The 27402-nt window shown below is 43.9% G+C and overlaps 1 protein-coding gene across 5 annotated transcripts in view; it reads right to left on the minus strand.

Annotated features, from left to right (window-relative positions):
* The window catches only part of ANO10 (anoctamin 10), a 225618-nt gene that overhangs the window by 159793 nt on the left and 38423 nt on the right, over positions 1–27402 (minus strand). For 4 of the 5 annotated variants that reach the window (XM_049629104.1, XM_049629100.1, XM_049629101.1 and 1 more), the window contains 6 exons: positions 24405–24524; positions 22745–23314; positions 21048–21103; positions 19455–19529; positions 17811–17993; positions 6185–6376 (listed from right to left, as the gene is read on the minus strand). In XM_049629104.1, the coding sequence (XP_049485061.1) occupies positions 6185–6376; positions 17811–17993; positions 19455–19529; positions 21048–21103; positions 22745–23314; positions 24405–24524 (1196 nt within the window). The remainder of the gene's footprint in view (positions 1–6184; positions 6377–17810; positions 17994–19454; positions 19530–21047; positions 21104–22744; positions 23315–24404; positions 24525–27402) is intronic. The other variant, XM_049629102.1, reaches the window with a different exon arrangement.

Raw genomic sequence — 27402 nt, forward strand, 5'->3', positions numbered from 1 at the left:
TGATGGAACACTGGGTTGTTTCCGGTTTTGGACTACTCTGAATGAAGTTACTATAGACACATGCGTGCCTCCTGAAATGTTCACGTTCTCTCATTTCTCCTGGATATTTAGGAGCCGATATGCTGAGGGTATGGTAGGTGTACGTTGAACTTTCTAACGAACTTCCATCTCATTCTGCAAAGCGACTGCACCATGACGCATCCTCGCCAGAAAAGTAGGACAGCTGCAGTTACTACGCATCATGGCCAACGTTTCACACCATGAATCTTCATTTTAAACTGGGTATGTAGTGCTATCTTCTGGTTTTCATTTGCATTTTCCTGGTAACTAATTATAAATCTTTTCATGAGCTCACGGGCCATTCACATATGTTTTTTGGTGAAGTACTTCTTCAAATCATGGTCCTTGTTTCTAAAGGCTGAAATGTCTTACTGAATTGTAAGAGTTTCCTAATCGGAATACAAGTACTCTGGCAGACATACGTATTGTGTATTTTTTCTCCCATTCTGTGTCGTGCCTAGTCTTCTTTTAACGTTAGAAGAGCAAACTTTCCCCCCTATCTGGAGACCTGGTTATCTCAATGCCATTAGTGGACAATTATTTCCCCCACTGAACTGAGACTTCACATAGACCACATAATCCATTTCTGGACTTACTCTTCTGTTTAACTGGTCTGACTGTCTACTGATGCACCAGGACCACACCACGTTAATAACGGAAGTTATGTAACAAGTTTTAATACATGGTGAGTGTCCCTATTCTTCTTCATAGCTTTCTTGTTCTTCTATTTCATTCATTTCTCCCTGTGAATGTGACAATACACTTACCGGCTTAAAAGAAAACCTTGGGCTGGCGTAGTGCTCCATTTATAAATTAATCTGTAGGTCAATTTGTAAACGAAAGGAGAATCGATATGTATTGAATACTGAGACTTCCTTTATCAGTCAGCTATTACTACATAACCAACCACCCCAAACTCTGGCTTCAAACAGCCATTTATTTAGCTCATGATTCTGTGGGTGGACAAGTTAGGATATGCTCGTCTCGGCAATTCTTCTGGTCTCAGCTGACTTTGACTGGATTTGCTCACGCACCTGAGGTCAGCTAGTGGGTAAACCAGAGATATCATTGGCCTCATCAGGCTACTTAGAACTTCTAGTACCATGTCCGATAAAGGTAGCAAGAGTGAACACCTTTGCCTTGTTCCTAATTTTAGAAGGAAAGCATTCAATCTTTCACCAATAAGTATGATGTTAGCTTTAGATTTTTTTTTAAAAATAGATGTCCCTTATCAAGTTGAAGAAACACCCCCATTTCTATTTTTGTGAGAGTTCTCAAAAAGGAATGTTGGACTCTCAAATGCTTGATATGTATTGGTTGATACAACTATGCAGTTTTTCAAACTATTAAATGGCACGTTATACAGATTAATTTTCTAATATTAAACCAGGCTGGCATCCCTGGACTAAATCCCGCTTGTCATGGTACACACTTCTTTTTACAGATTGCTGAACTCAGTCTGCTAATAGGTTATTAAGGTGTTTTGTCCATTTACTCACAAGGGATGTTGGTTTGTTGTTCTCCTGTCTCGCACTCTGGTTTTCTACCACACTGATACTAGCCTTCATAAAATGAATTAGGAAATATTCCCTCCTCCTCTGTTTTCTGGAAGAAATTGTGTAAAATTGGGGTTCATTCTTAGAAATTGCTGGTGAAATCATTCGGGCCGATGTATTTCTTTTTTGGAAATTTATAATTACAAATTTAATTTCCTTATAATTACAGAGCTACTCAAATTATCTATTTCGTATTGGGTGAGTTGTGGTAGTTTGTATTTTTGGAGGAAATGATCCAAACTGTCAAATTTGTATGTGTAGAGTTGCTCATAATATTCCCTTCAATACTTTCGGTACTTTAAGGGTCTGTAGTGGTACCTGCTGTTTTCTTTTTATATCGGTTATCTTGTCAACTATATTGATCTTCCCAAAGAACCAACTCTTTTCAGTAATCTTCTCTATTATTTTTGTTTTTCATTTCATCCATCTGTACTCTTATCTTTATTATTTTCTTTCTGTTTCTTCTGGGTTTCTTTTGTGCTTTGTTTCTAGTTTCCCGAGTAGGCATTTAGATTATTGTTTGAGATATTCTCCTCTTCTCTAGTGTATGCATTCAGTGCTACAAATTTCCCTGTCAGCATTGCTTTAGCTGTTTGATACGTTGTACTTTCATTTTCATTCAGTTCAATGTCTTTTGAATTTACTTGAAACTTTCTCTTTGGCCCATCGTTATTTAAGGAACGTGCATTTGGGGGCGCTTCGGCGGCTCCGTTGGTTAAACAACTGACTCTTGATTTCAGCTCAAGTTATGATCTCACCGTGGTGAGATCAAGCCCCATGTCAGCCGAGGCATGGAGCATGCTTAAGATTCTCTCTCTCTTCCTCTCCCACTGCCCCTCCCTCACTCATGCCCTTCTCTTTCTCTTTCTTTCTCAAGAAAACCATGCATTTAGTTTTCGAGTGTTTGGAGACTTTCCTGTTATCTTTCTCCTGCTGATTTCTGGTTGGATTCCAGTAGAGTCAGAGAACATACTATACATGATTTCAATTCTTCAAAATGTTTAAAGTTTGTGTTCTGCCTGAGGACGAATGCTCTGTAAGCACTTGAATGTGTATTCTACAAGTGCTGAGCAGAGTGCTCTGTAATATGGATTTGATTCTGTTACCTGACGGTGGTGGTATTGGTGAGCCCTTCTATATCCTTGCTGACTTCCTAGCTCTTGTTCTACCAACTGTTGAGAAATGCATGTTGAAGTCTCCAGCTATACCTGTGGATTTGTCGATTTCTCCTTCCGGTTCTATAAATTTCTGGTTCACGTATTTTAGACCATCGTTGTTCAGTGTACACACACTAAGCCTGCTATGTCTTCTTGGCAATTTATTACGTATATTACTGTGTGTGTGTGTGTGTGTGTGTGTGTGTGTGTGAGAGAGAGAGAGAGAGAGAGAGAGAGAGAGAGAGAGAGATATCTTGACTTAGGAGTTGTGTTCCAAAAGGGTAAGTTACAAATATTGTAAGACAAAAATGTATCTACTACACCTAATCTACTGAATTAGAGCTGAACCTATAGCTCACCTTAAATGTGCTAAGAACCCTCAGATTAGCCTACAGCTGGGCAAAATCATCTCACACAAAGCTTATTTTATACTAAAGTATTGAGTATTTCCTGTAATTTGTTGAACACTGTACTGAAAGGGAAAAACAGAATGGTTGTGTGGGTATGGAATTGTTCTAAGTGTATCAGTTGTTTACCCTCGTGACTGTGTGGCTAACTGGGAGCCGTGGTTTGCTGCCCAACATCGAGAGAGGATCATACTGCATGCCGCTGGCTTGGGAGAAGATCCAAATTCAAAATTTGAGGTATGGTTTCTACTGAATACATATCGCTCTCACGCCACTGTAAAGCCAAAAAATCATAATCTGAACCGTTGTAAGTTGGGGACCACCTACATATGTTCAGTCTACTTGTGTCACCATTTATCAGTCTGAAGGATGTACAGAAACCTCATCTCCCTTTACCATTCTGTAAAATATCTTAATATTTTCCCTGCATATATTTAGAATCATTAGATAGTGTTACAATTTTTGTTCCAATTGTCAAACGTAACTTTAAAGACTTAAGAGAAGGAAAGTCTGGGGTGCCTGGGTGGCTCAGTCGGTTAAGCCTCCGACTTCGGCTCAGGTCATGATCCCACGGTTCGTGGGTTCGAGCCCCGCATCGGGCTCTGTGCTGACAGCTCAGAGCCTGGAGCCTGTTTCAGAAATATGCGTCTCCCTCTCTCTCTGCCCCTCCCCTGGAGCCTGTTTCAGATTCTGTGTCTCCCTCTCTCTCTCTGCCCCTCCCCTGTTCATGCCCTGTCTCTGTCTCAAGGATAAATAAACATTAAAAAGAGAGAGACAGAGAGAAGGAAAGTCTAATTATGTTTATTCGTATTTTTGCTTTCCATGGTTTTTCTTCCTGACAGTCCCAGGTCCCTTCTTTTATCATTTCCTCAAGTTTAGAAAAATTTTTTTAACTATTCTTTTAAGGGGTATCTATATGGCTCAGTCACTGAAGCACCTGATTCTTGATTTCAGCTCAGGTCGTGATCTCATGGTTCATGAGATTAAGCTCTGCATTGGGCTCTGCGCTGACAGTGTGGAGCCTGCTTGGGATTGTCTCTCTCCCTCTCTCTCTCTGCCCCTCCCCTGCTCACTCTCTCTCGAAATACATAAACATTTAAAAATCAATCAATCAATAAAGTGGCTATTCTTTTAGCATAGATTTTCTGGCAACAAATTCTCTTAGTTTTCTTTCATCTGAGAGTGTCTTGATTTCCCCTTCATTCTTTTTTTTTTTTTTTTTTTTTTTTTTTAGTTTATTTATTTAGTCATTTTTGAGAAAGAGAGAGAGAGACAGAAAGAGAGAGAGAGAGAGAGCAAGCAGGGGGCGGGGTAGAGAAAAAGGGAGACAGAGAATCCAAAGCAGGCTCCACGCTGTCAGAGCAGAGCCTGACGCGAACCATGAGGTCACGACCTGAACTGAAATCAAGAGTCCGATGCTTAACCAACTGAGCCACCCAGGCGCCCCCTGCCCTTCATTCTTGAAGGATATTCTCTCTGAATACAGGATTCTGTACTGACACTACTTTTCTTTCAGCACTTGAAAAATACTATGCTGCTTTCTTCCAGCCTCCGTTATTTCCGATGAGAAATTGGCTATCATTCTAATTGTGTTCCTCTATAGACAACATGTCATTTCTCTCTTGGTGCTTTCAAGTTTTTGTCTTTAGTTTTCACATGTTTAATTACGATGTGTTGGACATGAACTTTGGGGGGCTTATCCTGTTTGGGATTCACTCAATTTCTTGAGTCTGTAGTTCTGGGTCTCTTGCCAAATCAAAAAGTCTTGGACTTATTAGTTCAGGCGTTTTTTAATCCTTCCTTTCCCCGCTCCTTCTGGGACTCTGATAATAGGAATGTTAGATGTTTTGTTACAGTCCCACAGGTCTCTGAGGTTATATTTACTTTGTCAGTCTATTTTTTCTCTGCTGTTCAGATTGAATCATTTCTATTCTCTATTTTCCAGTTTCTGATCTTTCCTCTATTTCTTCCATTCTGCTACTGCGCTCATCCACTAAGCTTTTTATTTTAGTTGTATTTTCTACTTCTAAAATATCTATTTGCCTCTCTTTTATATCTTCTCTTTCTTTGCTGAGATATTCTATTTTTCTGTCTGTGTGAGGTATACTCATTTGATCAAGGCTGCTTTAAAATCTGTCCGATATTTCTAATATCTGTCGCCCTGATGGTGGCATCTACTGACTGCCCCTTTTTTCTTTTTGGTTCATCCCGGTTCCCGGTATGATGACTGTTTAAATAGAATCCTGGACATTTTAGGTGTTAGATTCGATAATTTATTTAAAGCTTTTGTTTCAGTTGGTTCCTCTAACACCACTCTAGCAGGCAAAGCAGGGACAACACCTCGTTAGGTCACCCATTTGGATACCACTGACGCCCAGTGTGGAGGGTGGGGTCCTTCCTATTGCTGGACTGGGGCCAGAACTCTGGTCTCCCACTAGACCTTCCCACTGATACCTCTTCTGCTAGGACGAATGCAAGTGCCCCGTGTGTGTTCCCATGTTCCCACGTGGTCTCTGCTGTGCTGGGTGGTGGCAGAAGGCCTGACTCTCCATTAGGCTTTATCTGAAACCACCCCAGCAGAAACTGGAAAAGGAACCTCATTATTGCTGTGTAGGGGTGAAGTCCAGACTCCCGACGTGATCTGCAACCCACACAGAAGTGGGGAGGGCCTCATCATCACTCAGTGAGTGAAGTCCCACCTGGCTACTTTCCTAGAAAACTATCAGAATTTTTACATCTGAAAGGGGTCACAGAAATTATAATTTACCTCCCCCACCCCATCCCCAATTTTCAAAACAAGGAAAGCAAAGCCCAGAAAAAGTAAATGACTCTTTGAAGTGACACAACGCAGTCTGTGGCAATAAATAAAATGCAATAAAATTCAAATAAAAAATAAACTAAATTTCTCAAATTTCTCCTTAGCATAGCACCTTTGTTTTTAATCATAATGGCCCATTTTGCTATTTTTTTCCCCCAAAGGAATCATGTTTTCTCAAATAATTACCTGCCAGACACCAATATTGGCTGAAGGTTCTGAGAATGGACGTTTCAAGACCCTGCACATTTTTAAGGCATCCGAATTAACTTCAGTGAAGTTATTTAACACAGCAAAGGCAGCTGCTAATGGGTAGACGCAGGAGAAAAGGCTCACATAACCGAACTGAAGAAATAACTCCAAGTAATCATCAAAGGTACCCTGAAAATGTAAACCACAAGAAAAAAACAGGAATTGTTTTAATATTATATAATTACAGCAACACTTTGCAATACCATCCAAGGCACCAGCCTCCGACCAAAAAACAATCTTAGAATTCCTCCCAATTTCTTCTTGTCAACAACAGAATTTACATAAATTCAAAAGCAATTTTGTATTTAAGTCCCCGAAAGAACGAAAAAAATGATTTAGCTCCTCATTCCATTGTGCCAAATCACTGAATTATTACATAACAAACAACAGCAAAGCTAAAGATGTTTGCTTTTAACCAAGTAAAAAGAAATGATCCGACATCACTATTAGAAATCTTACATGACTGCCCCCTCCCATCATGGGCTCCCCAGAACCTCAGTCCCTGACCCTCCATCAGAAAACGGATGGTGGTGATGCCAATGAACGTAGCGATGACCTCCAGAAGTTTGCGCCTCCATAAAATCAACACCAACAACAAAAGGGCAAAACGTGTCAGGACCAATTTTTCAAGTGCTCTGGAAGTCAACCAAAGGCTTGCAGCAATTCTGGTGGCACAGAGTCATGAAAAACAGCTCAATCTTCTGGCATTTTAACTTATTCTCATCTCATCTCCTGCTCCCCAGTTCTGCAGCAACCTTGAAAAAACCCAGCATGCACCACCAGGACGGGAAGGGAGCAGCAGACTGGGGCTGGAGATCTGGGAAAGAAAGCCTCATTCCCAGAGGGAAGTCATGATCTGGCCTGGTTAGTGGTAACCTACAAGATTCCGCTCAAAAGGCTCGTCTTTATTCAACTTCACTGAGTCTCTTCCAGTGCTGAGGGCTTCTCCCCGAGTATGTGAGGTGAATTTTTTTTTTTTTCAAACGTTTTTATTTATTTTGGGGACAGAGAGAGACGGAGCATGAACGGGGGAGGGGCAGAGAGAGAGGGAGACACAGAATCGGAAGCAGGCTCCAGGCTCCGGGCCATCAGCCCAGAGCCCGACGCGGGGCTCGAACTCACGGACCGCGAGATCGTGACCTGAGCCGAGGTCCCGCGAGATCGTGACCTGAGCCGAGGTCCCGCGAGATCGTGACCTGAGCCGAGGTCGGACGCTTAACCGACTGCGCCACCCAGGCGCCCCAGTGTGAGGTGAATTTTTAAACACTGGTCTGCCTGAGGCAATGGGTAGCAGCGGGGGCAAACAAGAGACTAGCCAGGGAGCTCGAAAGGACAAGCGGAGGAATGCAATAGCCACAGGGGGTTTGTTGAACTCCAACATTTTCCTGGGAATCTGGAAGACGCGGCACAGGCAAAGGGTCACCGCATCATCTCAGGAAACACCACAGAAGGCTCTAGGATCTCACCTCTGACTGACCTCGGGGCTCTGCACAAGCAGAAAGTGAATGGCAAGGCAGAATTTTAAACTTCCTGGTTTAGTGTTGAAGGCACGCCCAAACACGAAAACAGCGACCGAACAGACATCTGATGAGGGACAGAAGCAGGGAAGTGTTCACTTCTAGTCCAGCAGGCTGACCTACAGCCTGCAGAGTTTTCATTAAGGGCCAAATTAAGTGCTGCTTGCTACGTTCTCAAAGGGTCTCGTGACTACCTGTACGTATCGCCAATTACTGTCGAACTGAATGATGAGCACTCGAGAAATCTTGCAGAAGTGGTTTTATGAATAGAAACTTGAAGAAACATTTATGATCTAATACTCCCTGCATGTCCTCTCCCCCTTCAGCACTAAGCATACGACCACCAGCTTCATACAGCAAAAGTGCAGCTCTTTCTGCCCGCGAGTTCTGTCCCCGTGCTATAATAAAAGCACCTTTTTGCACCGAAAATGTCTCAAGAATTCTTTCTTGACCATTTGCTTGCGGCCCCACGTCAATATCTGTATAACACTCAACCCAACGACAACAGAATGCTCGTTCTTCTCAAGTGCACATGAAACATTCTTCAGGATAGATGAGATGTTAGGCCCTAAGACGATTCTCAACAAACCCAAAAGGCTTAAAAATCATACAAAGTATCTTCTCTGACCACAGTGGAATGAAAGTGGAAATCAGTAACAGAAGGAAATTTGGGAAATTCATATTGAATGGAAATTAAGCGACATATTCCTAAAAAACCAATGAGTCAAAGAAGAAGTCACAAGAAGAATTAGAAAAACTTTGAGATGAATGAAAATTAAGACACGACATATCAAAACTTAAAGGATGTGGTGAAAACAGTGCTCAAAGGGAAGTTCATGGGCATAAATGCTTCATTAAAAAAAAAAAGGCAGATCTCAAAACAACTGAGATTTTCACCTTAAAAATCTAGAGAAAGAATAGTATACTAAATCTAAAGCAAGCAAAAGCAAATAAATAAACACAACAAAGTTTTATATGTAGCACAGTAATGTACATAACATATAAATGTATACTTTCTATAACTATATATAATCATCTCAATAGACACAGAAAAAAACACAAAAACCAAAATCTGATACCCCTTCATGATAAAAACACTCAACAAATGAGTAACAGAAGAGAATTTCCTCAAAGTGGTAAACCGCATCTACGAAACACCACAGCTAACATCACACTTGATGGTGAAAAACTGGAAGTGTCCCACCTAAGATCAGGAACAAGACAAAAATGTCTGCTCTTAACTCTTCTATTCAATTCAACACTATCCTTGGGGTTCTACCAGGAATGGAAAGGAAGGCAAGGAAAGAAATAAGAGCCATGGAGAACAAGAAAAAAAAAAATCCTATTTGCAGAGGACATGATCTTATATGTAAAAAACCTCTAAAGAACCCCCCAAAAGATTATTAGGTCTAATTATAAATGATTTAATAATAAACTGCAGGATATAAGATCAATATACAAAAGTCAATGATATTTCTATAAAGCAGCAACAAACAAACTGAAAATGAAATTTAAAAAACAATTTCATTTACAATATTATCAAAAATAAAACACATAGTAATAGATTTAACAGGGTAAGATGTGTATGGTGAAACCCACAAATCGTTGCTGAAAGAAATTTAAAAAGACCTAAACAAATGGACAGACGTTCCACGTTTACGGATGAGAAAACGTAGTATTGTTAAGATGGCAATACTCCCCAAATTGATGAATACATTCGGTGCAATCCCAATCAAAATTTCAACTGCATTTTTAAAAGAAATGGAGATGCTAATCCTAAAACCATAAGGAATTACAAGAGACCCAGAAGAGCCAAACAATCTTGATAAAGGACAAACAGAAATCGCACTTCCTGATTTGAAAACCTACTACAAAGCTACAGTAATCAAGACACTGTAGGAATGGCATAAGGACAGACACACAGAGGTCAATGGAATCGCACTGAGAGTCCAGAAACAAATCCAGGTGTCTTTAGTCCTACAATTTTCTTTTCTCTTTAAGTTTGTTTCTCTATTTTGAGAGAGAGAGACAGTGCAAGTGGGGGAGGGGCAGAGAGAGAGAGAAGAGAGAGAATCCCAAGCAGGCTCCATTCTGCCAGGGCAGAGCCCGATGTGGGGCTCAAACCACAAAGTCGCGAGATCATGACCTGAGCCCAAACCAAGAGTCGGACACTTAACCAACTGAGGCCCACTTAACCACCCAGGCGCCCCAGTCTTACAGTTTTCAACAAATGTGCAAAGATCATTCGATGAAGGAAAAAATCATTTCTTAAAACAAATGGTGCTCGGGCAACTAGATATCCACGTGTAAAGAATGGATCTGGACTCTGTCCTCACACTATCTACAAAACTCAATTCAAAAGGGATCAGACCTAAATGTAGGGGCTAAGCCCATAACATTCTTAGAAGAAAATACAGAAGTAAATCTTCCTCTCTTCAGATAAGGCAATGGTTTCTCAGAGAGGACACCAAAAGAATAAGCAACAAAAAAGAGAGAAATTTGACTCCCATCAAAGTCAAAAACCTGTGCATCAAAGGACACTCATGAAAATAAAAAGCTAACCCACAGAATGGGAGGACATATTTGCAAATCACATCCTGATAAGAAATTTGTATTCAGAGTATATGAAGAACTCTTGCAATGAAATAATAAAAAGATAACTGAATGAAAAATGGGCAAAGAATATGAATACATATTTCTCCAGAGAAGATATACAAATGGCCAAAAAGCACATGAAAAGATGGTCAGTACCTTTAGGCATTAGGAAAATGCAAATCAAACCCACAACGAAATCCCATTTTACATGTAGTAAGTGTGGCTACTACTAAAAGGCGGGGGAGGCAAAAAATGACAAGTGTTGACAGAGATGTGGAAAAAATGGGACCCTCCTATAGGGCTGGTGAGAATATAAAATGGTACCACTGGCTTTGAAAACACTCTGGCAGTTACTCAAAAAGCGAAACACAGAGTGAACATGTGACCTAGCCTATGGTAACCAATGGATGTTCAGAAGAAACGGACGTTCATACAAAAGCTTGCACACAAATGTTTACGGCAGCCTTATTCCTAACGGCCAAAAAGTGGAAACAACTTGTTCCAAATGTTTATCGACTGATGAACGAACAAATCAAATGTAGCATATCCATACAATGGGATATCCCTCGACCATAAAAAGGAACGAGGTGCGATACAGGCTGTATTGTGGACTGAGCCTTGAAAGCATTATGCTTAGTGAAAGAAGCCAGACCCAGGATCACGGACTGTATGACTCCATTTCCATGACGTGCACGCAGGAGGCAAACCTACAGACACAGAATGTAGACTGATGCTTGCCGGAGACTGGGGTACGGATGGACTGCTTCCTGGGCGTGGGGTTTCTTTCGGGGATGATGAAATGTTCTGGAAGTAGCGGTGATTGCTGTAAAACCTTGTGAATTTACTAAAAATCATTACACTGTACACTTCAAAACAGTGAATCTTATGGTACGTGAATTGTATCCCAATTTAAAAAAAAAAAAGGAAAGAAAAAAAAAGCTGATAGTCATAAGGGAGCTCTCAAGAGTCACCCTAGCAGAAGTAGCAAATATACAAAAGAGGCCAGAGAATGAAATCCACAGCAGAAATCGAGGGAAGCCATAGAAACATGAAGAAATCCCTTTCAAACTATGTTTAAAAACCTGTCTAACAACACTTTAAAAGGTGTAGTCCAAAGGAAGAAAGGGAAAACAGTCATCACACACCTTCAGTTTGGTGGCAGAGAAACGTAAACAGTACGAGGCGGGTTATTTCGTGATCTTTAACGACTGGGCAAAGGAGCCTTCACTGAAGTAGGCTGCCTGGGCATCGGTGACCCCCACTGGCCACTTGAATGGCGTCACCAAAACTCTACAGGACCAGGCGACGAGCACTCCAACCCCTCACTCCTCAGTGGAGGCCTGCTGTTCACAACACGTGTTTATTCTGACCCAAGAGGAGCAGTTCTCTGTGCCGTGCAGCGACTGAGCGACAGAGCCAGCCCTCAGGATGCCGAAGGCCATGTCGCCGGCTTTCGGCACCCTCGGGCCTCCTCATGATCATCCACTGCACGGGCAAGAACCACTCCAGCTTAATAAAAATGTACGTCACAATATTTTAAAGCAATATTCTCTAAAATGAATTATTGTAATTATTGTTACTGTATCTCAGAGTCCGTCTTTCACCAAGACGCGCACAGTAGGCTCACTAGTTGAGCTGCAGTGGAAGTCAGATTCTACTTCTGGCAGAAAACGCCCAAACCTAGGTACAGAATACTGGGAACGGCAGAGCGTGCTCTCAGACGGCCTGGGTGGGAGGACAAAGCACGAACCCAGGGACTCTGAGTTACGCTCTGGCTGTTTTCAAGGTTCACACGTGCCTCCAGAGCTGGCGGGTTGGGGCTCAGTGGGGGATTCAGCGGTGAGTAGTTTCTCAACGACTCTCTGGAAGCATCTGGCTCTGGAAAGTATTTCCATACGCTGTGTTGCAGCACACAGAAGTGGTTCTAAAATACACCCAGTGGTATAGCATCAATCCACTTCTCTGAAAAGCGTAGAAATCAAGAGCAGAGTAAAAAAAACCTTAGCTGTTACGCCATTTTTACCACAATTGGGTCTTAAGAAATCCTGACAGCCTATGCTCGGCTTTCAAAACTGCTGTTTCAGATCAGAATGTACAAGATAGAGCCTCCGCAGAGCTGTGTAGACAAATCCTCCCCTGTGCCAATGGGCAGCCTCCAGAAGGCATGCTCAGGCCTGGCATTTTTAGCATACAACACGAGGGGGCCCCTTCTCCGCACAGCAGCGCACTCTGCATTCTGCCTCCATCTGACGCAGGGACTGAGTATAGCACACACACGCTAACACTTTATCAGGACTTTTACACTGAGCGCTTCGGAGTCAGTAAATTTAGCAAACCAGGGACGTACTCCAAAAGCAAGAAGGAGAAAAAAATGCAAATTCAACAATCTAAATAATTGCACACTAAAATAAAAATACGTTAACCAAGATACAGTCTACCCGATTAGCTGCAAGTTAGCAAAGACAACTTACAAAATCTAAGAACAAAGCAGTCATGAAGAACACCGTGGTATTTCTGTGAAGTCATAACTAATTTTATGTATCTATTTACTAGATGAATGGAAACAAAGTTTCAGGTTCCAGGGGCTCTATCCCACTGGATCCTCAAACCAGCCGGGCAGAAACAGGTCTATGAGTTCCCTACGCTGAGTATACAACAAGGAAAGAAAGTACTATATTTAAGGCCACAAGCAGCACACGGACACTAGGGGCTGACCATTTTTCTCCTAAAACTGTTCCTTATTCAATATTATATTGAATGCTCGCTAAGAATTACCATGATAAATAACATGGGGACAGTGACCTCAGCAACAGAGAAAGAAAAATTATTAGACAGTGGCACTTGACCCTAAATAAAATACTGACATGTTCAACGTGACAATGTATATTTAAAAATAGTGAGCAGGTAGAGTTAATCACTTCAGCAGATGTTCCAGTAGGAAATTTATGAGTGGGGTGGGAGGGAGGGGAAGGTGAGTGATGGGCATTGAGGAGGGCATCTGTTGGGATGAGCACTAGGTGTTGTATGGAAACCAATTTGACAATAAATTCTCATATTTAAAAAAAAGGAAATTTATTAGTGTAAAGGAGAATATTAAATCTTAATACGATAATCTCAACAGAAGCAAATAAATGAAGAACTTGATAAAATGTAACATCTTTCACGATACAAACTCTGCGCAAGTAAGGAAAAGAACATTTTTAAACTGATAAAAAGCTACCTACCAAGAACACGGGACAAATGTTGACACTCAATGGTGAGGAGACCAAAAAAGAAAAAAAAAAAGTCAGGAGCTAGAGAAAGATTCCTATTGTAAATACTTCTGTCCAAATTATACTGAACATATTCATGAGTCCAATAGATAATAAAAACTGTACAGATGAAGGAAGAAAGAAATTATAGCTGAAATATCTCTACACAGAAAACCCAAGAAAACCCAAGAAAATGGATTAGAAAAAAATGGGAGGGTTCATCAAGGTTGCTGGGTAACAAGATACAAAAATCAACAGCATTCGCATCTAACAGCAACAATTTAGAACTTTTTGAAAGAGCTACCAATGACAGGAAACCAGAAGTCTCAAAATATCTACCAGCAGCTCACTTACTCATTCCAAAGTGCAATTCCGTCCCTGCGACGAGCCCAGCCCCAGGTCAAGCAAAGGATCCGACAAGGCGTGGGGCAGCCTGACATCACAGCTCCGGGTGGGGTGCGACGGAAGGTGCTCTCCCAGAATCGCTAAACTGGAATCTCGTGAGGAAACCATGGGACACACTGGCTTCACAACGAGCCAACGCCCCGAAGAACGAAAAAAGCAACGGGCTATTCCAGACCTGCAGTTTTCAAGCCTTCTGGTCTCTGCAGCCCTAAACTCTCAAAAATGACTGAGGACAGCAAAGACTTTTTGTTTACAGGAGTCTACCTTGTGATATTTACCCATTTGAAATTAAAACTCAAAACCGTAAAAAATATTTCTCATTGATTCGGTTACACAAAAACATTAACATCAATGAGATACTGCTTGAAAAATAATTACGTTTTCCAAGACAAAAACATTCAGTGTAGAGAGTGGCACTCGTTTACGGTTTTAGCAAATCTCTTAACGTCTAGCTCACTAGAAGGCAGCTCATTTATGGTGTGGCGACTCATCACGAAAAGTCGTAGTCACGCAGCTGTGCGGTTGGGCAGGATCCGGGAGTTCACAGGGCAGGGGCAGCACAACGCAGGCCCGAGGCACCCATGGCCTCAGCCCTGGCGGGCGCAGCAGGCCCAAAAGACACCGGCGGATCACCCCCAGGGGGCCATTATGGAGGTTTCCTTTTTCCTTACTTTTCACTCTGTCCTGCATCATCCAAGCTTCCCATTGTGCCTAAACAAGTATTACTTTTATAACAATTTTTGTGTTCCAGTCAAATTGTCTTTCTTCCCAAAACTTGATAATATTACTTTAGATTCATGTGTAGCAGTCAGGATGAGCTTTACAGAGAATACAATCCTAAATTCACTGACTTCAGTGTGGAGGAAAATACACCCAGAGGGAAGGATCAGCACGTAGGAAACAGTGGTCTGGATCAAATGTGACCCCAAAGCATGTCCCCTCTCCCAATACATGCAGAGAGTTGAAATAGCAAATACCGGACTGTCGCTCCACGGAGAGAGTAGAGGGGGATGTGCAGGCGGTGAGGAGGGAGCGTGTCAGATCACCCAGGACCCCAGCCCCTCGAGCAAGTCAAGGAGCAGCACCGCTAACCACAGCATTCGCTCACAGACCCGGGGCCTGCAGGAGAAGCGAGTGCACTGCTTCCTGCCCAGGCTGAATGACAGGTTCCGAACTGGAAAAGCAAAGACTCGGATCTTGTTCCTGATTTGGTCACCAAGGGATTAACAGCAGAGAGCTTCAACTGCCTGTTATTAACACGGGAAAAGCAACGCTCACCTTACCGTCCTTCACCAAGGTGTTATCGGATGTCATGAGATGCCAAAAAGGTGAGGTCTCAGATTCTGACGGTTGTCACCTCAGTAGCATGTAGTTGTTGGATGAATTAAAATTGCTTGGATGAGAATGTTTATAGCCGCACTATCCACAATAGCCAAGCTGTGGAAAGAGCCCAAATGTCCACCGATGGGTGAATGGATAAAGAAGATGTGGTCTATATACACAATGGAGTGTTACTCGGCAATCAAAAAGAATGAAATCTTGCCATTTGCAACCATGTGGATGGAACTGGAGGGTATTATGCTAAGTGAAATTAGCCAATTAGAGAAAGACAAGTATCATGACTTTGCTCATGTGAGGAATTTACGATACAAACAGATGAACATAAGGGAAGAGAAACAAAAATAGTATAAAAACAGGGAGGGGGACAAAACAGAAGAGACTCATAAATATGGAGAACAAACTGAGGGTTACTAGAGGGGTTGTGGGCTCAATGGGTAAGGGGCATTAAGGAATCTACTCCTGAAATCATTGTTTTACTATATGCTAACTAATTTGGATGTAGATTTTAAAAAATAAAAAAAATTGCTTGGATGAGGGACACATTGCTTGAACTACTGTATACGAGTCAGTGAGCCGGGGGGAAAGGAGGGGAAACTGGTCTGGAGAAGACTGTGAATTTGGTTTGGGGCACTTGGGGGGATGATGTCGTCTGTCCAAATAATTCAGAGAAAAAGAAGAGAGCTGATTCTAAGTGATCACAGGGAGAGAAGAGGGGAAGGAGAGACGCCAACATGAAATAATTATTTCAAGACACTGGGGCAGGAAAGACAGGACACAGCCAGCAGAAGTGCGTGCGGGTTTGCTTGGTTTGGGACAGGAGGGCTGCCCACAGCTGGGGCAGGGAGACGGGGAAGCGGGAGATGCGGCGGCTCCAGGCGGGAACAGGGGCCTTTGCAGACGAGAGGAGAGGCGGAGGGGAAGGAAGAGACGGCTCAGGGGAAAGACTGCTTGTCCGGCTTCCACCAGAAAGGGAAGGATGGAAAACAAATATGGCCAGAAATCCCGCTCCCCAGAACAAGCAAGGAAAGGAGTCAGACACAGACTGAGGTTTCAGGCCCCAGCCAGCCCGCCCTTCGACCAACACAGGCAAGAAGCACCACAAGGTGCGAACGCGTCCTTTCTCGCACGCCTGTGTTTTCTCCGACGCTTCACATACACACACAAGCAGCGTTACTGGCCAAGTGTGCCGTGCGTATACTTTGAATCACACTCTCCCCCCCACAGACAGCACTGACAGAAGACGCTAGTGCATACGTGCATATTTCATCAAGACTCGTATCACCACGCAGAAACCAGAAAAACAGCCGCACAGGTGAGAAATGGAACAAAACGAAGGTGGTAAGCGGGAGCCCGGCCCGACTCCAGCCCGCAGGCCGACGGACGCGGCTCGATCTGTATCCTGCGGGGCGAGGGATTCAAAGGCACCTCCTCCCCTGAAGCATTACTGGGGCTAGGCTGTTTGAACAAAACCAGGGGCTAGAACAGTGGTCCCCTGTCCTTGAAAGGGGGCTGAAAAGCCACAGCTGCCGCCCTGACCTGCAGTCTGTGTCGACTGGCTCCGCAAAACCCCCAAGGTCCCCACAAGGTGGGAGCCGGGGCTACAGACCCCTGGTTTTAGGCTAAGCCACAGAGGCTCCTGGGGCAGCTGTGAAGACCGGGCGGGAAGAAGCGAGCAGAGAGGAAGACACACGTCCTCAAGATGAACACACCAAGTGACACTCGCGAGCGCACGAGAAGAAGGAGCACGTGGGCCAAGAGGGTCAAACGATGACGCGCGAAGGCGGAAAACAAGACCGCGAGAGTTGAACACTGACCGGGCCGCTGCAGGGTCTAACTCACCGAGAGGCAGAGCGCACCGCGCAGGAAGGTGCAGGACGCAGGACACCGGGAGCCAAGCGCGCACGACCCCGACGCCCCTCGCCCACGAACACACGGTCAGGTTCCACGAGCCGGGGGCTTCCCTGCACTGTTGTCACAGGCGGCCAGCCTTGCAGTGATCTGCTTGCAGCTCCTCAAAGGAACTCAGAAAGTCTTGATCGAGAAGGAACCACGGTCACTTCCCACACCACTAAGGGAAACCGGAGAGACTCTGCAGAGCGGCGCCCCATTTTCGGCGGCGGGTCTCCGCCTCCCCCAGGAGTCTGCAGCAGCCCCGGCGAGTGAGCAGGACGCGGCCTCTTCACAGCCGGCCGGGCCAGGGGCAGCTTTGCAGCAAGGGTTGCCTGGCGCCCTGGGGGTGGGGGAAGCAGCAACGCAACCGGCCAAACCCGCCCCCTGCTGTCGTGAGGCTTAACTTCAGATTGAGGGCGCGGTCCCCCCTCGTTCACGGTAAAGGAGCTCTTGGTGCGGACGCTGGCAGGAGAGCACTTCCAAAGTAGCCACATCTGGGCCAGCGAGCGGGTCCACTGCTACTCGCTTGTACTCAATGGTTAATTCGGCAATATTCACACTTACCAAATAGGTTCCCATTTCTTTCTCCAGGACAACCTGTTCGCACAATGTAGCATCGATGTCCGCTTTTAAAGCCTGCACCTTCCTCTTCACCTGCACGTGGTGCTTCCTTTGGAGCCAGTAAGGAAGGAGAGACTCCATAATTTGGTTAAGGATCTGGGAGGTAATCAGGAGGGTGGCCAGACTCTAAAAAGAAGCAGAGAAGTAATATCTGACAATGTAGCTTAGTAAAATCACAGTATGTGTATAATTATGCAATAAATAAAATGGAATCTTCAACAAATAGCATACCATTAATATCACAACTAATATCAGAAAAGCGAGGTGCCAGAATAATGTTTCCAATTTATTGTTTTTTCCCACAGGAAGAACACATTAAAATACAAAAAGTTATAAGTAAGATTATAATAAATAAATCAGTTATAAATAAGATTATAATAAGAAATGAAATCAGTAATGAGCTGGCAGGGGAACAATTTAATTTGAAATTGTTTTTTGTCATCTCATCCTTGCTACAACATAATAATCTAAATGATATTGCCAACTCTGAGAAATAAAAAAGTTTGGCGGAAGTTCAAAAAACTTATAAAATGAATATATCCTCCTTCATCGTAGTAAGCTTAGAAAGTAGTAAAAAAGCCACCCATAATTCCACAACCATGATGGAACCTCTGCTAACATCTTAGGATATTTCTTTCCAATCACATGTAAAATACAAGCAGCCCACGTACTGTTGTTGACTGTATTATTCCCAACCTTCACTATTACAAATGCTGCTCTTTGCATACCTGTGTACACGAATCTTTGCCCTGTCTCTGATGACTTACTGAGGATGGACTGTGGTTCTTGGCAAAGCTGCCCTAGGCGTTTCTAGAAGTGCTGTGTCAATTTCCACTTACCCCAGATGGATAGAAGTGTTTCCATCACATACTCCCTTTGCTAGGATTAAAAGTGCATTATTCTAAAAGTCCTCCCCTATCTCTTTGTCCTTCATCTTCTGTTTAAAAAAAGAGACTCTTGGGGCACCTGGGTGGCTCAGTCGGTTAAGCATCCGACTCTTGATTTCGGCTCAGGTCATGATCCCAGGGTCATGGATCGAGCCCATGCCTAACTCCACACTGAGCGTGGAGCCCACTTACAATTCTTTCTCTCCCTCTGCCCCTCTCCCCAACTCGTGCTCTCTCTCTCTCTCTAAAATAAAAAAAAAATTATAAAAGTTAACAACATATCAATTTAAAAATGAAATGGGAAAGACCTATTTAAGGTTGTATCAATCACCTCTCACTCTGACACACACACACACACACACACACACACACTTCAATTAAAGAATACTTTTCATTAGAATTGCTTTTACAGGCTTTGAGATGAACTATATATGTGTTTTTCCTGTACCGCATTATTAATTTTACAAGTTGGTTAGCTTCAACGAATTTGTTTTCAGTTGAGTATGATATACAGTGCAATTGCTAATAGTTTTTCACTTAGAATTGGCTTAGAAATATACAAAATGTCAGATTTTATCCATAACAATAACATTGTTATTAATACAGGAAATTAATAATTAATAATTAATAATTAGTAAATTAATACAGGAAAGGACCTCTGAAACCTACAAGACTGAGACTTCCTGCTTTTCACACTCACCTGACGCAACAGCTTCATATCCCTCAAGACAAAGGCGATGTAGAAGAGGGAGGCAAAGCAATTCAGAAAGTTGAACTGCCAAGAAAAAGACGGCAACATTTCACACTGCTTTACGGTACTTTATTACAGTTGTAAATACAGCATTAACAATGTGACGAGGGACTTCCAGCCCTCACCAGAGGGCAGACTTGTTTCTCCTGCTCCTCCTCACTAAGCACATCCAGAAACCCTGGAAATACCGCAAGAGGCGAGCAGAGGAGACCTCTGACAGCTGCCAACAGCTTGGACAGAGAACTGGTTTGGGACCCACGGCCTGAGGGAACAGCGGAACAGAGGAGCACCCGCACATTTCTGCTACATTCTAACGGAAGAGGAAGAGCAAGGCCCAGCCTTTCCCAGCCCCCACCGGCAAGCCGGATGGCCTGGGCGGGCTCGCTCCCTGCCCACCTCACCTCCGCCCCCCCCCCCCCCCCATTCACTTGAGGAGCCCTGCGGACCCGGCAATGGGGTCCACCCGGACTCCCCGCTAACACTGAGGTGCCAGAGGACGTGCTTCCTTCCCGGCAAGGCCTGGCCCACCGGGCCCCACGGAGAGACGCCAGGCCAGCCAGACAGCACCAGCATTCTGCACGTCAAGCATCTCGAAGTGCTAGAACGAGGCCTTCAAAGACTTTTTACAGATGCATGGCTGCTTGCCCCTTTTCTAAAGTCCAAACTGCTAAAACTGTTCGTTTTACATTACCTATTTGTAAAAAATGCTGCATTTTACTTGCCACACTTGCCTCTATAATCAGACCTACTCCCATAAACCTAAGCACCTTCCTGTCAGAGCTTTGTGATCTCTTAAGGCCTGAACAACCAGGTAACAAGCTTCCGACAATGATTTCTTGGCTGGAACAGAAACTCTTTTCTCCGGAACCCTTTCTTGGGAGTAAGATACACGGACTGTGGTTCAGTCGAGAGGTCAGAGGACTCTTTCTACGGCCTTCTCGATCCTCAGTCATGCTACCAATGGCTGCGGTAAGCTCCTGACAAACCAAGTGCTACCAAGCTGGCACTTCTTTTTTATAATAGTGGGAAAAGGGCATAATGTGTGAGCTTTTACACAAACAGCAAGCAGGTTACACTACGCCTTCTCTCCATTTCCTCCCTCCCACCCACCAAAACATGCTGGGAACCTATTAGACTTTAGAAATTTCTTTCAAAAAGGAAAAAAAAAAAAGGAAAAAAAAGTTAATGGTCCATCACTAAACAGACTGTGGGCAACGGAAAGAATTGTTAAATAGTGAAGCAAAGAAGTCACCAAAAGGAAAAAGACAGAAACATGTCTGTAATGTGCTTAGTTTTTTAAATAACTAGAAATTGGCTACCCTAATTTCTATACTTGAAGTCTTACACCACGTGCACAATTGTAGTAAGAGCACTGAACATATATGTAAGCACACGTAATCAATCCTGCCTACCTGTACAAAATATATTAACCATCTGATATCTTAAATTAGAAGCCAGTTTTCGTGTTTACATTTCTAAGTATTAACCAGTATACGTAAGCTTCATAATTCAAATGGATTTGTACATAAAAACTCTACTCACCACTAAAACTTTCAGAATTAGATGATTCTGGTAGGCAGATTCCAATCTGTGATTCTCTACAAAAGGAAACAGGAGAGGAAATTTCTCTCAGATAAGAAAGCGGTATGGTAGGCTGTCGTGGGGTAAAGGCAGATGTGCTGAGGCAGAGACATCAGGCAACGGAGCCTCGGTGAGTAAATGTGCCAGACTGTCAATCAGGCTGCCGCTTATCCTCAAGAACATCGCACAGGAAGAAACGAAGATTAGGACACATTTTCCACAGTACTACAAGAGCACTGTGTTCTTAAATTTTTTTTTAAAATGTTTATTTATTTATTTTTGAGAGAGAAACAAGAGAGAGTGGGGGAGGGGTGGAGAGAGAAAGAATCCCAAGTAGGCTCTACACCACGAGCGCGGAGCCTGACACGGGGCTTGAACCCACAAACTGTAAGATCGTGGCCTGAGCCAACATCAAGAGTCGGGTGCTTAACCCACTGAGCCACCCAGGTGCCCCTGAAATTATTCTTAAAGTATTACTGCAACAAAGAATCATGGGAAGTGTTGGCAAACGATCCCACAGACAGCCACCCAGAAAAAGACCCTGGACAAGTGGTCACAGTGAAACTGACCGCAACCTCTGAAGAGGGCGATAAAGTGTCTGTCCATGTGCCTTACAAGGATTCACTCAAAGAGCAACTCAAAATTCCCTCCTGGGCTACGGAAAGGAGACACAGTCCTGGCCCCAAGACAGCAGGGCAAAGACACTCCCGAAGAGAAGTGTCACCCTGCAGAGAGGCGGTCTGAGGCTCGCCTGCACTGGAACGCCAGCCCAGCTATTCAGCCACTGTCTGTCCTGGGCAAGTCACTGAACCTCCCGACACTCAGCCTCCTCGCTACAAAAACAAGGCGGACACCCGCTTCTCCCAGGGTCCCTGTCGGGACAATAGATAACACAAAACCTTAGTCCAGTAACAGCACACGGAAAGGACTAGATGGATAATAGTTGCTAAAAGACTGACAAAAATAATTTAAAACATCTTTATGGTCCATGAAATTAAGGCATAGACTTCTTCATAGGAAATCGCACTGCATATTTACTTGTTTGAGTGAATAACTACAGAGCAAATGGCCTGTCCAGAGCATTTTTAAACCATGACCAGTTCCTTGTACCACAGATACATACAAGGGTACCCGCTACACGAAGGCCAAAGGCAAACCTCGGTCCTATAAGCAACTAAACAACTGGTTTCCAGATACCAGACGTCGTTCATTTGGCCAAAGTATCTGAAGGTAATTCAATCTACTTTATCCTCAACGGAAAATACCACATTATGGCACTGGGATCACAGGTTTTGGACACAGAGTCTGGGTTAGCCTGGCTCTACAATTTGTCTGAATCTTGCTAACTCTCTGTGTCTTTATCCCTGAAGATAAACAAACTTCCATTTCATGGCGTCCTGAGGAGGTGAAAATGAGACACCATGGACAAAGAGCCAGCCGGGCACCTGGAGTGCAGTGACTAACACTAAGTGAGTGCCATGATAACCAGGAGCTGAGAGACACGGAGCCCACAAAACTGACGAACCCCTCCCCCAGTCTCGAGAGTGCACCCAGAGCCACACCTCCCTGCTTTGCCAGGTAGCAGTGATAGGAATCCTCTGAGCCAAGCAACATTTCTGATAGGCAAACAAGGCATAAATACAAGCATCAAGTCTTACCCCACGAAGTTAGAAACTCAGCAGCGTATCGATAGAGGCGGTTCATGATCTCAATCACAACGGCATAGATGACGCTGGGCACATACAACAGGACACTGGTCCACTCGGATCCACTATTGTCGTGCAGACTCAAGGCCCAGGCCTCCATGTCAAAGTAAATCATCATGACATACAGGGAGAAATAGAGGCAGAGGCACACAAACGGCAGAGAGACCAGGTAAATGCGCAACTGCCTCTTGTAGCTGGGGTACAGAGGTTCCTTCCTGCCGGTGACGGGATTGATACCCAGGACCCCATGGAATCCTGGCCGGGGCTCCTCAAACTGTCTCTTCATGACAAGTGTCCCCCACCTGTAGGTCATATTGGCACAGCCACGCTTCCACACTTCCAGGATCACTGTGGACCAGATGAGGTTGAAGGAGGCGAAGATCACGTACTTGTCATAGTCTTCCCACACAAATAAGTAGTAAGGTAACCCAATGACCGCCATGGGGATTAAGGCAACAGTGAAATATTCCAAAAATCCAAAGTAAAGAGCAATTGTTTCCCCGAAGTAGCCACGAATATGGTCTACAATAAAAAGGAAAAAAAAAAACAACTGAAGTACAGACTACCAACGACTTTCACCATTTGTTTTTTTAGGTACGTGGGGATCATTTCATACCCTCACCTCCCAATCAGCGCGTGATGGTCAACCCGTCTTCCGTGCACCACAAAGACCGCGCCTGTCTGGACGGCAAGCCTGACGCCTTCCCCAGCTCACAGCCCAGGCCACAGCTGCGGTGGCTGCTCTCCAGGCACCCTGGGACTGTCCTCCCTTTGCTTCCCTAGCTGATGGATGCCTTCTTCCCAAAGGAAAACCCACCTCGGGGCTTGTCCCAAATCTCCACGGTCCTAGTTTAAATCCAGCCGTAGCCAATGAACCATTTTAATTTGGGGGTTTCAATTTATGCTCCCCACCTTACTCCCACTTCAATATCACAGTTGTAGATGTTCTTTTCAAAGAAGCCTTCCCATCCACAGTGTCTGCTCCCACTATCCAAAACTATAAATTTTCATCAATGTATCATGGCAAATTTCTCAGCACACTGCAAAAAAGTTATTCAAAAGCGCAGAACAATATTCCACACGTTAACTTCTAGAACAGCCATGGGAACTCACGTATCTATTACCTTCAGAAAAGCACTGGGCAAAAGAAGGGACAAGCAACATCACTGCTAATACTCTGTGAACGCAACACAAGCTAACTCAAAAGGGGTCGCAAACACTATCATCCTTTGCCGGCCGTATCTACTCGAGTGAGCGCCGGGCTTGCGAAAGCATCCAGCGCTGGGCCCAGGGTGGGATGCAGGGGCTGAGGTGGTGCAGTAACGGGGCTCTTACGTCTTGGTTAATTCCCTGCCGTTAAAACGTTTTTTGTTTTTTTTTTTAAGGTAATGTGTCAGATCGGTCTATGGAGGTGGGTGAGAGTACACTGGGATAAGCTCTTTTGCCCTATCCTTATTCTCCTAACTAAGGCAGGAACACGTTAAAAGAGTCAGTACGACAGGGCCCCCTCTAATCTGAGTCAGGTTAAAGGATATCCAAACAATGGAGGGGGGAGGGGAAAGGGTGCTCATGGCCCCAGGCGCCAAATCACATGACCTCCCTCGACACGCACCTATGGGCTGACACTTGAGAGCAAAGCGAGTGTACCAGGTGTCCTCCAGTTTCTTCAAGGCTTCGTTATCATGCAGCGGGAACACCTGAATCACGAGGCCAGAGGTGAGCAATCTTCTCACTGTGAAGGCAAATGGTGCCAAGCTACATAAAACGGATCTGAGATTGCTCATGGCATGATACACTTTTTCAAATGCTGTGAAGACAGCCCAGGAAGGAAGCAGTGCTACGCAAAGATCACCGCCTACTACTCTGAAGGCAGATATTCCTTTGTTCTTCACCATGTAAACATCTTGGCTATTTTGACTATGGAAGCAATACAAGTTTACGTAAAATGTAAAACCATACAGAAATGTACAAATTAGAACTGAGAGACACCAGTTATTCTCTTCCTCCCACAGAAAATAACCAGCGTAAATAGCAATTTCATGCAATATCAGACTTTAAAACATACGCCCATAAATGCACATTATAAAAACAAAAGTCGGATCGTTCTACACCACAGTGTTCTGTAACCTTTTCTCACCCAGCAGTGTATGATAAATGGCTCTCAATGCCAATACCTGCAGACGTGAAATGTCCTTTTTAACGGTATCATCATATTCCCTTGTATGAAGTGCTATAATTTAATCCTCTGTTGAAAAATACTTGTTTCCCTTCCTTTTTCCTTTGCTATTATAAAAGGTAAAATTGTTACACATGTATCTTTTCCCACCTGCCCACTATTTTCTCATATACGTTTAGAAGTAGAACCGTTGGGTCCAAGAGCACACGTATTTTAAATTTAAACATCTACTATAAAACCGCCCCTAGAAAGACTTTACCAATCTGTCCCTCCCACCAAAGTGAAGGTAAGACAATGTTCAGTTCCTTTCATTCTTGTTGATACTGAGTATCTGCGGGATCATTTTCACCCTTTCTAATCTGATAACAAGGGCTTATGTTTACAAACAGCAAATGTCAAAATCAAATAAAATCATACTTTCAGCAGCCAGTCATCTGGTATGATTTTATCCGCTCGCACACATAGTGGAAAGAGGCGAGTGAATTGAACCAAAGACGATATCCCCTGGTGATAATAAATGAAAGCAGGGCATCCTCTCATCCATATACTTAGAGTGATTCACCGGGTGGGTGGGCGTTCGGGTCTTAACAGGAAGTGTGCTCAGCAGGCAGGGGGAACTCTGAGGCAACGCCTTGTGCCATGTGCGGGGAGACAGAGTACTTCGCTCACAAGTTGCTGGTACAATGTCTAACAAAGAATATAGCTGGTGCCAAGTCGGAGTTTGCATAAAGAGAACGTGCTCTGCTGTTTGCATCTACTGATAAGCTTGGAGTTCTCCGAGGTTTGCCAGCTCACCTCTCACAAGGGCTGTCTCCCTTATCTCCTATCTACCTCCTCACCAAAGACAAGTGACGGGCTTATTAGGCAACAGGTCCCTCAAAGAGGAGGGCAAAAGAATGTCTGCAGCATGGGGGGTGGGAACACGTTGTGTTTCATGTTGAAATACTACATATAACAAAGAGAGAGAGTATTCTCAAGACAGACGTCCTATCATAAACTCTTCAGAGTAATTTAAAGGTATAGCTAATTTCTTAGAAATGAGCAAAGAGGGGCGCCCGGGTGGCTCAGTCGGTTGAGCGTCCGACTTCAGCCCAGGTCATGATCTCACAGTTCGTGAGTTCGAGCCCTGCGTCGGCCTCTGGGCTGATGGCTCAGAGCCTGGAGCCTGCTTCCGATTCTGTGTCTCCCTCTCTCTCTGCCCCATCCCCACTCATGCTCTGTCTTTCTCTGTCTTAAAAATAAATAAAACATCAAAAAAATTTAAAAAAAAAAAAAGAAATGAGCAAAGAATGCTAAATAGGAGAGATGTGATGCCAAAATTGGGAAAAGTCTGGGTCTGGAAGAAAAATTCTTAATAGATGATTGTTACTATTATATCTCAGACATAAGTTATCAAAAAAAGTCTTAAAAAGCTAGGGTTGTGATGAAATCCTTAATGACTAAGAAAGGTATACACTCAAAACATGCACAGACACATTAATAAGGGGGGAAAGGTACATGGTTTAATTTATATTAGCCACTGGTGCCATCAAACCCATTTCTTAATATTTTTATTCTGAAGTGTTTCAGAGGATTTTTCTTCAGCTCACGTGGAAGTCAGTGACCCACAACGGTTCTGATTCTTCTCTCTCATTTGAGGATGCACAGCTGTACCTTATTCTTTCTTCCAGCATTATGCTTTCCAATTGCTATATCAAGTTATTCAACTGTGAACTGACAACATGTAAACTATTTTACTATTTCTAAGTTCTTTTTAAAAAACTGACTGCATTCCACTACAGATGACTCTCGAGGCAGGCATACAAACCAGCTACTTCTAAAAATAGGACCGTGAACTGAAGGACCCAGAGAGAATATACAGCCTCATGTCCTAAATTACCAGGCTTCTCTTCACCATCAATGCCAAAAGCATGGTTCCAATTTCAGCTGCTAAAAATAGAGGCTTTGCTTTTAATCCTTTAACTTTCTCTTGTCAGCTAAGAATGTAATTCAAATGACCCTTACCTTCAAAGGAAAATATGATGCTGTGCCGGCCCCTTTAAAGACAGAAACTACTGCTTCTGCGAGGATCAAGATGGCAGAGCAGAGGATCCTGAGCTCACCTCGTCCAGACGCTCCGAGGCTACAACTACACACACAACAACCCTCTGAGAATGACCGGAAGACTAGCAGAACAGATCCTCTAGAGCTACAGAGAGTCACATCAAGAAGCACAGCAGGGGCAGAGAAGTGGTGTGATCAGGACCCACACCCCAGCATGGCGACCCACAAGTGGGGGAGATATCACACGTAGGGGGGTCCTCCCTGAGGACCGAGGGGTTCCAGCCCTCCATGGGGCAAACTTGCACTGGGGACCAGCACTGGGAAGATGGGCCCCCCAAATGTCTGGCTTTGAAAATCAGCAGGGTTTAATCCCAAGAGAGCCAGAGGGCGA

The sequence above is a fragment of the Panthera uncia genome, chromosome C2 (genome assembly GCF_023721935.1).
Source record: "Panthera uncia isolate 11264 chromosome C2, Puncia_PCG_1.0, whole genome shotgun sequence".
In the NCBI taxonomy this organism is placed as follows: domain Eukaryota; kingdom Metazoa; phylum Chordata; class Mammalia; order Carnivora; family Felidae; genus Panthera; species Panthera uncia.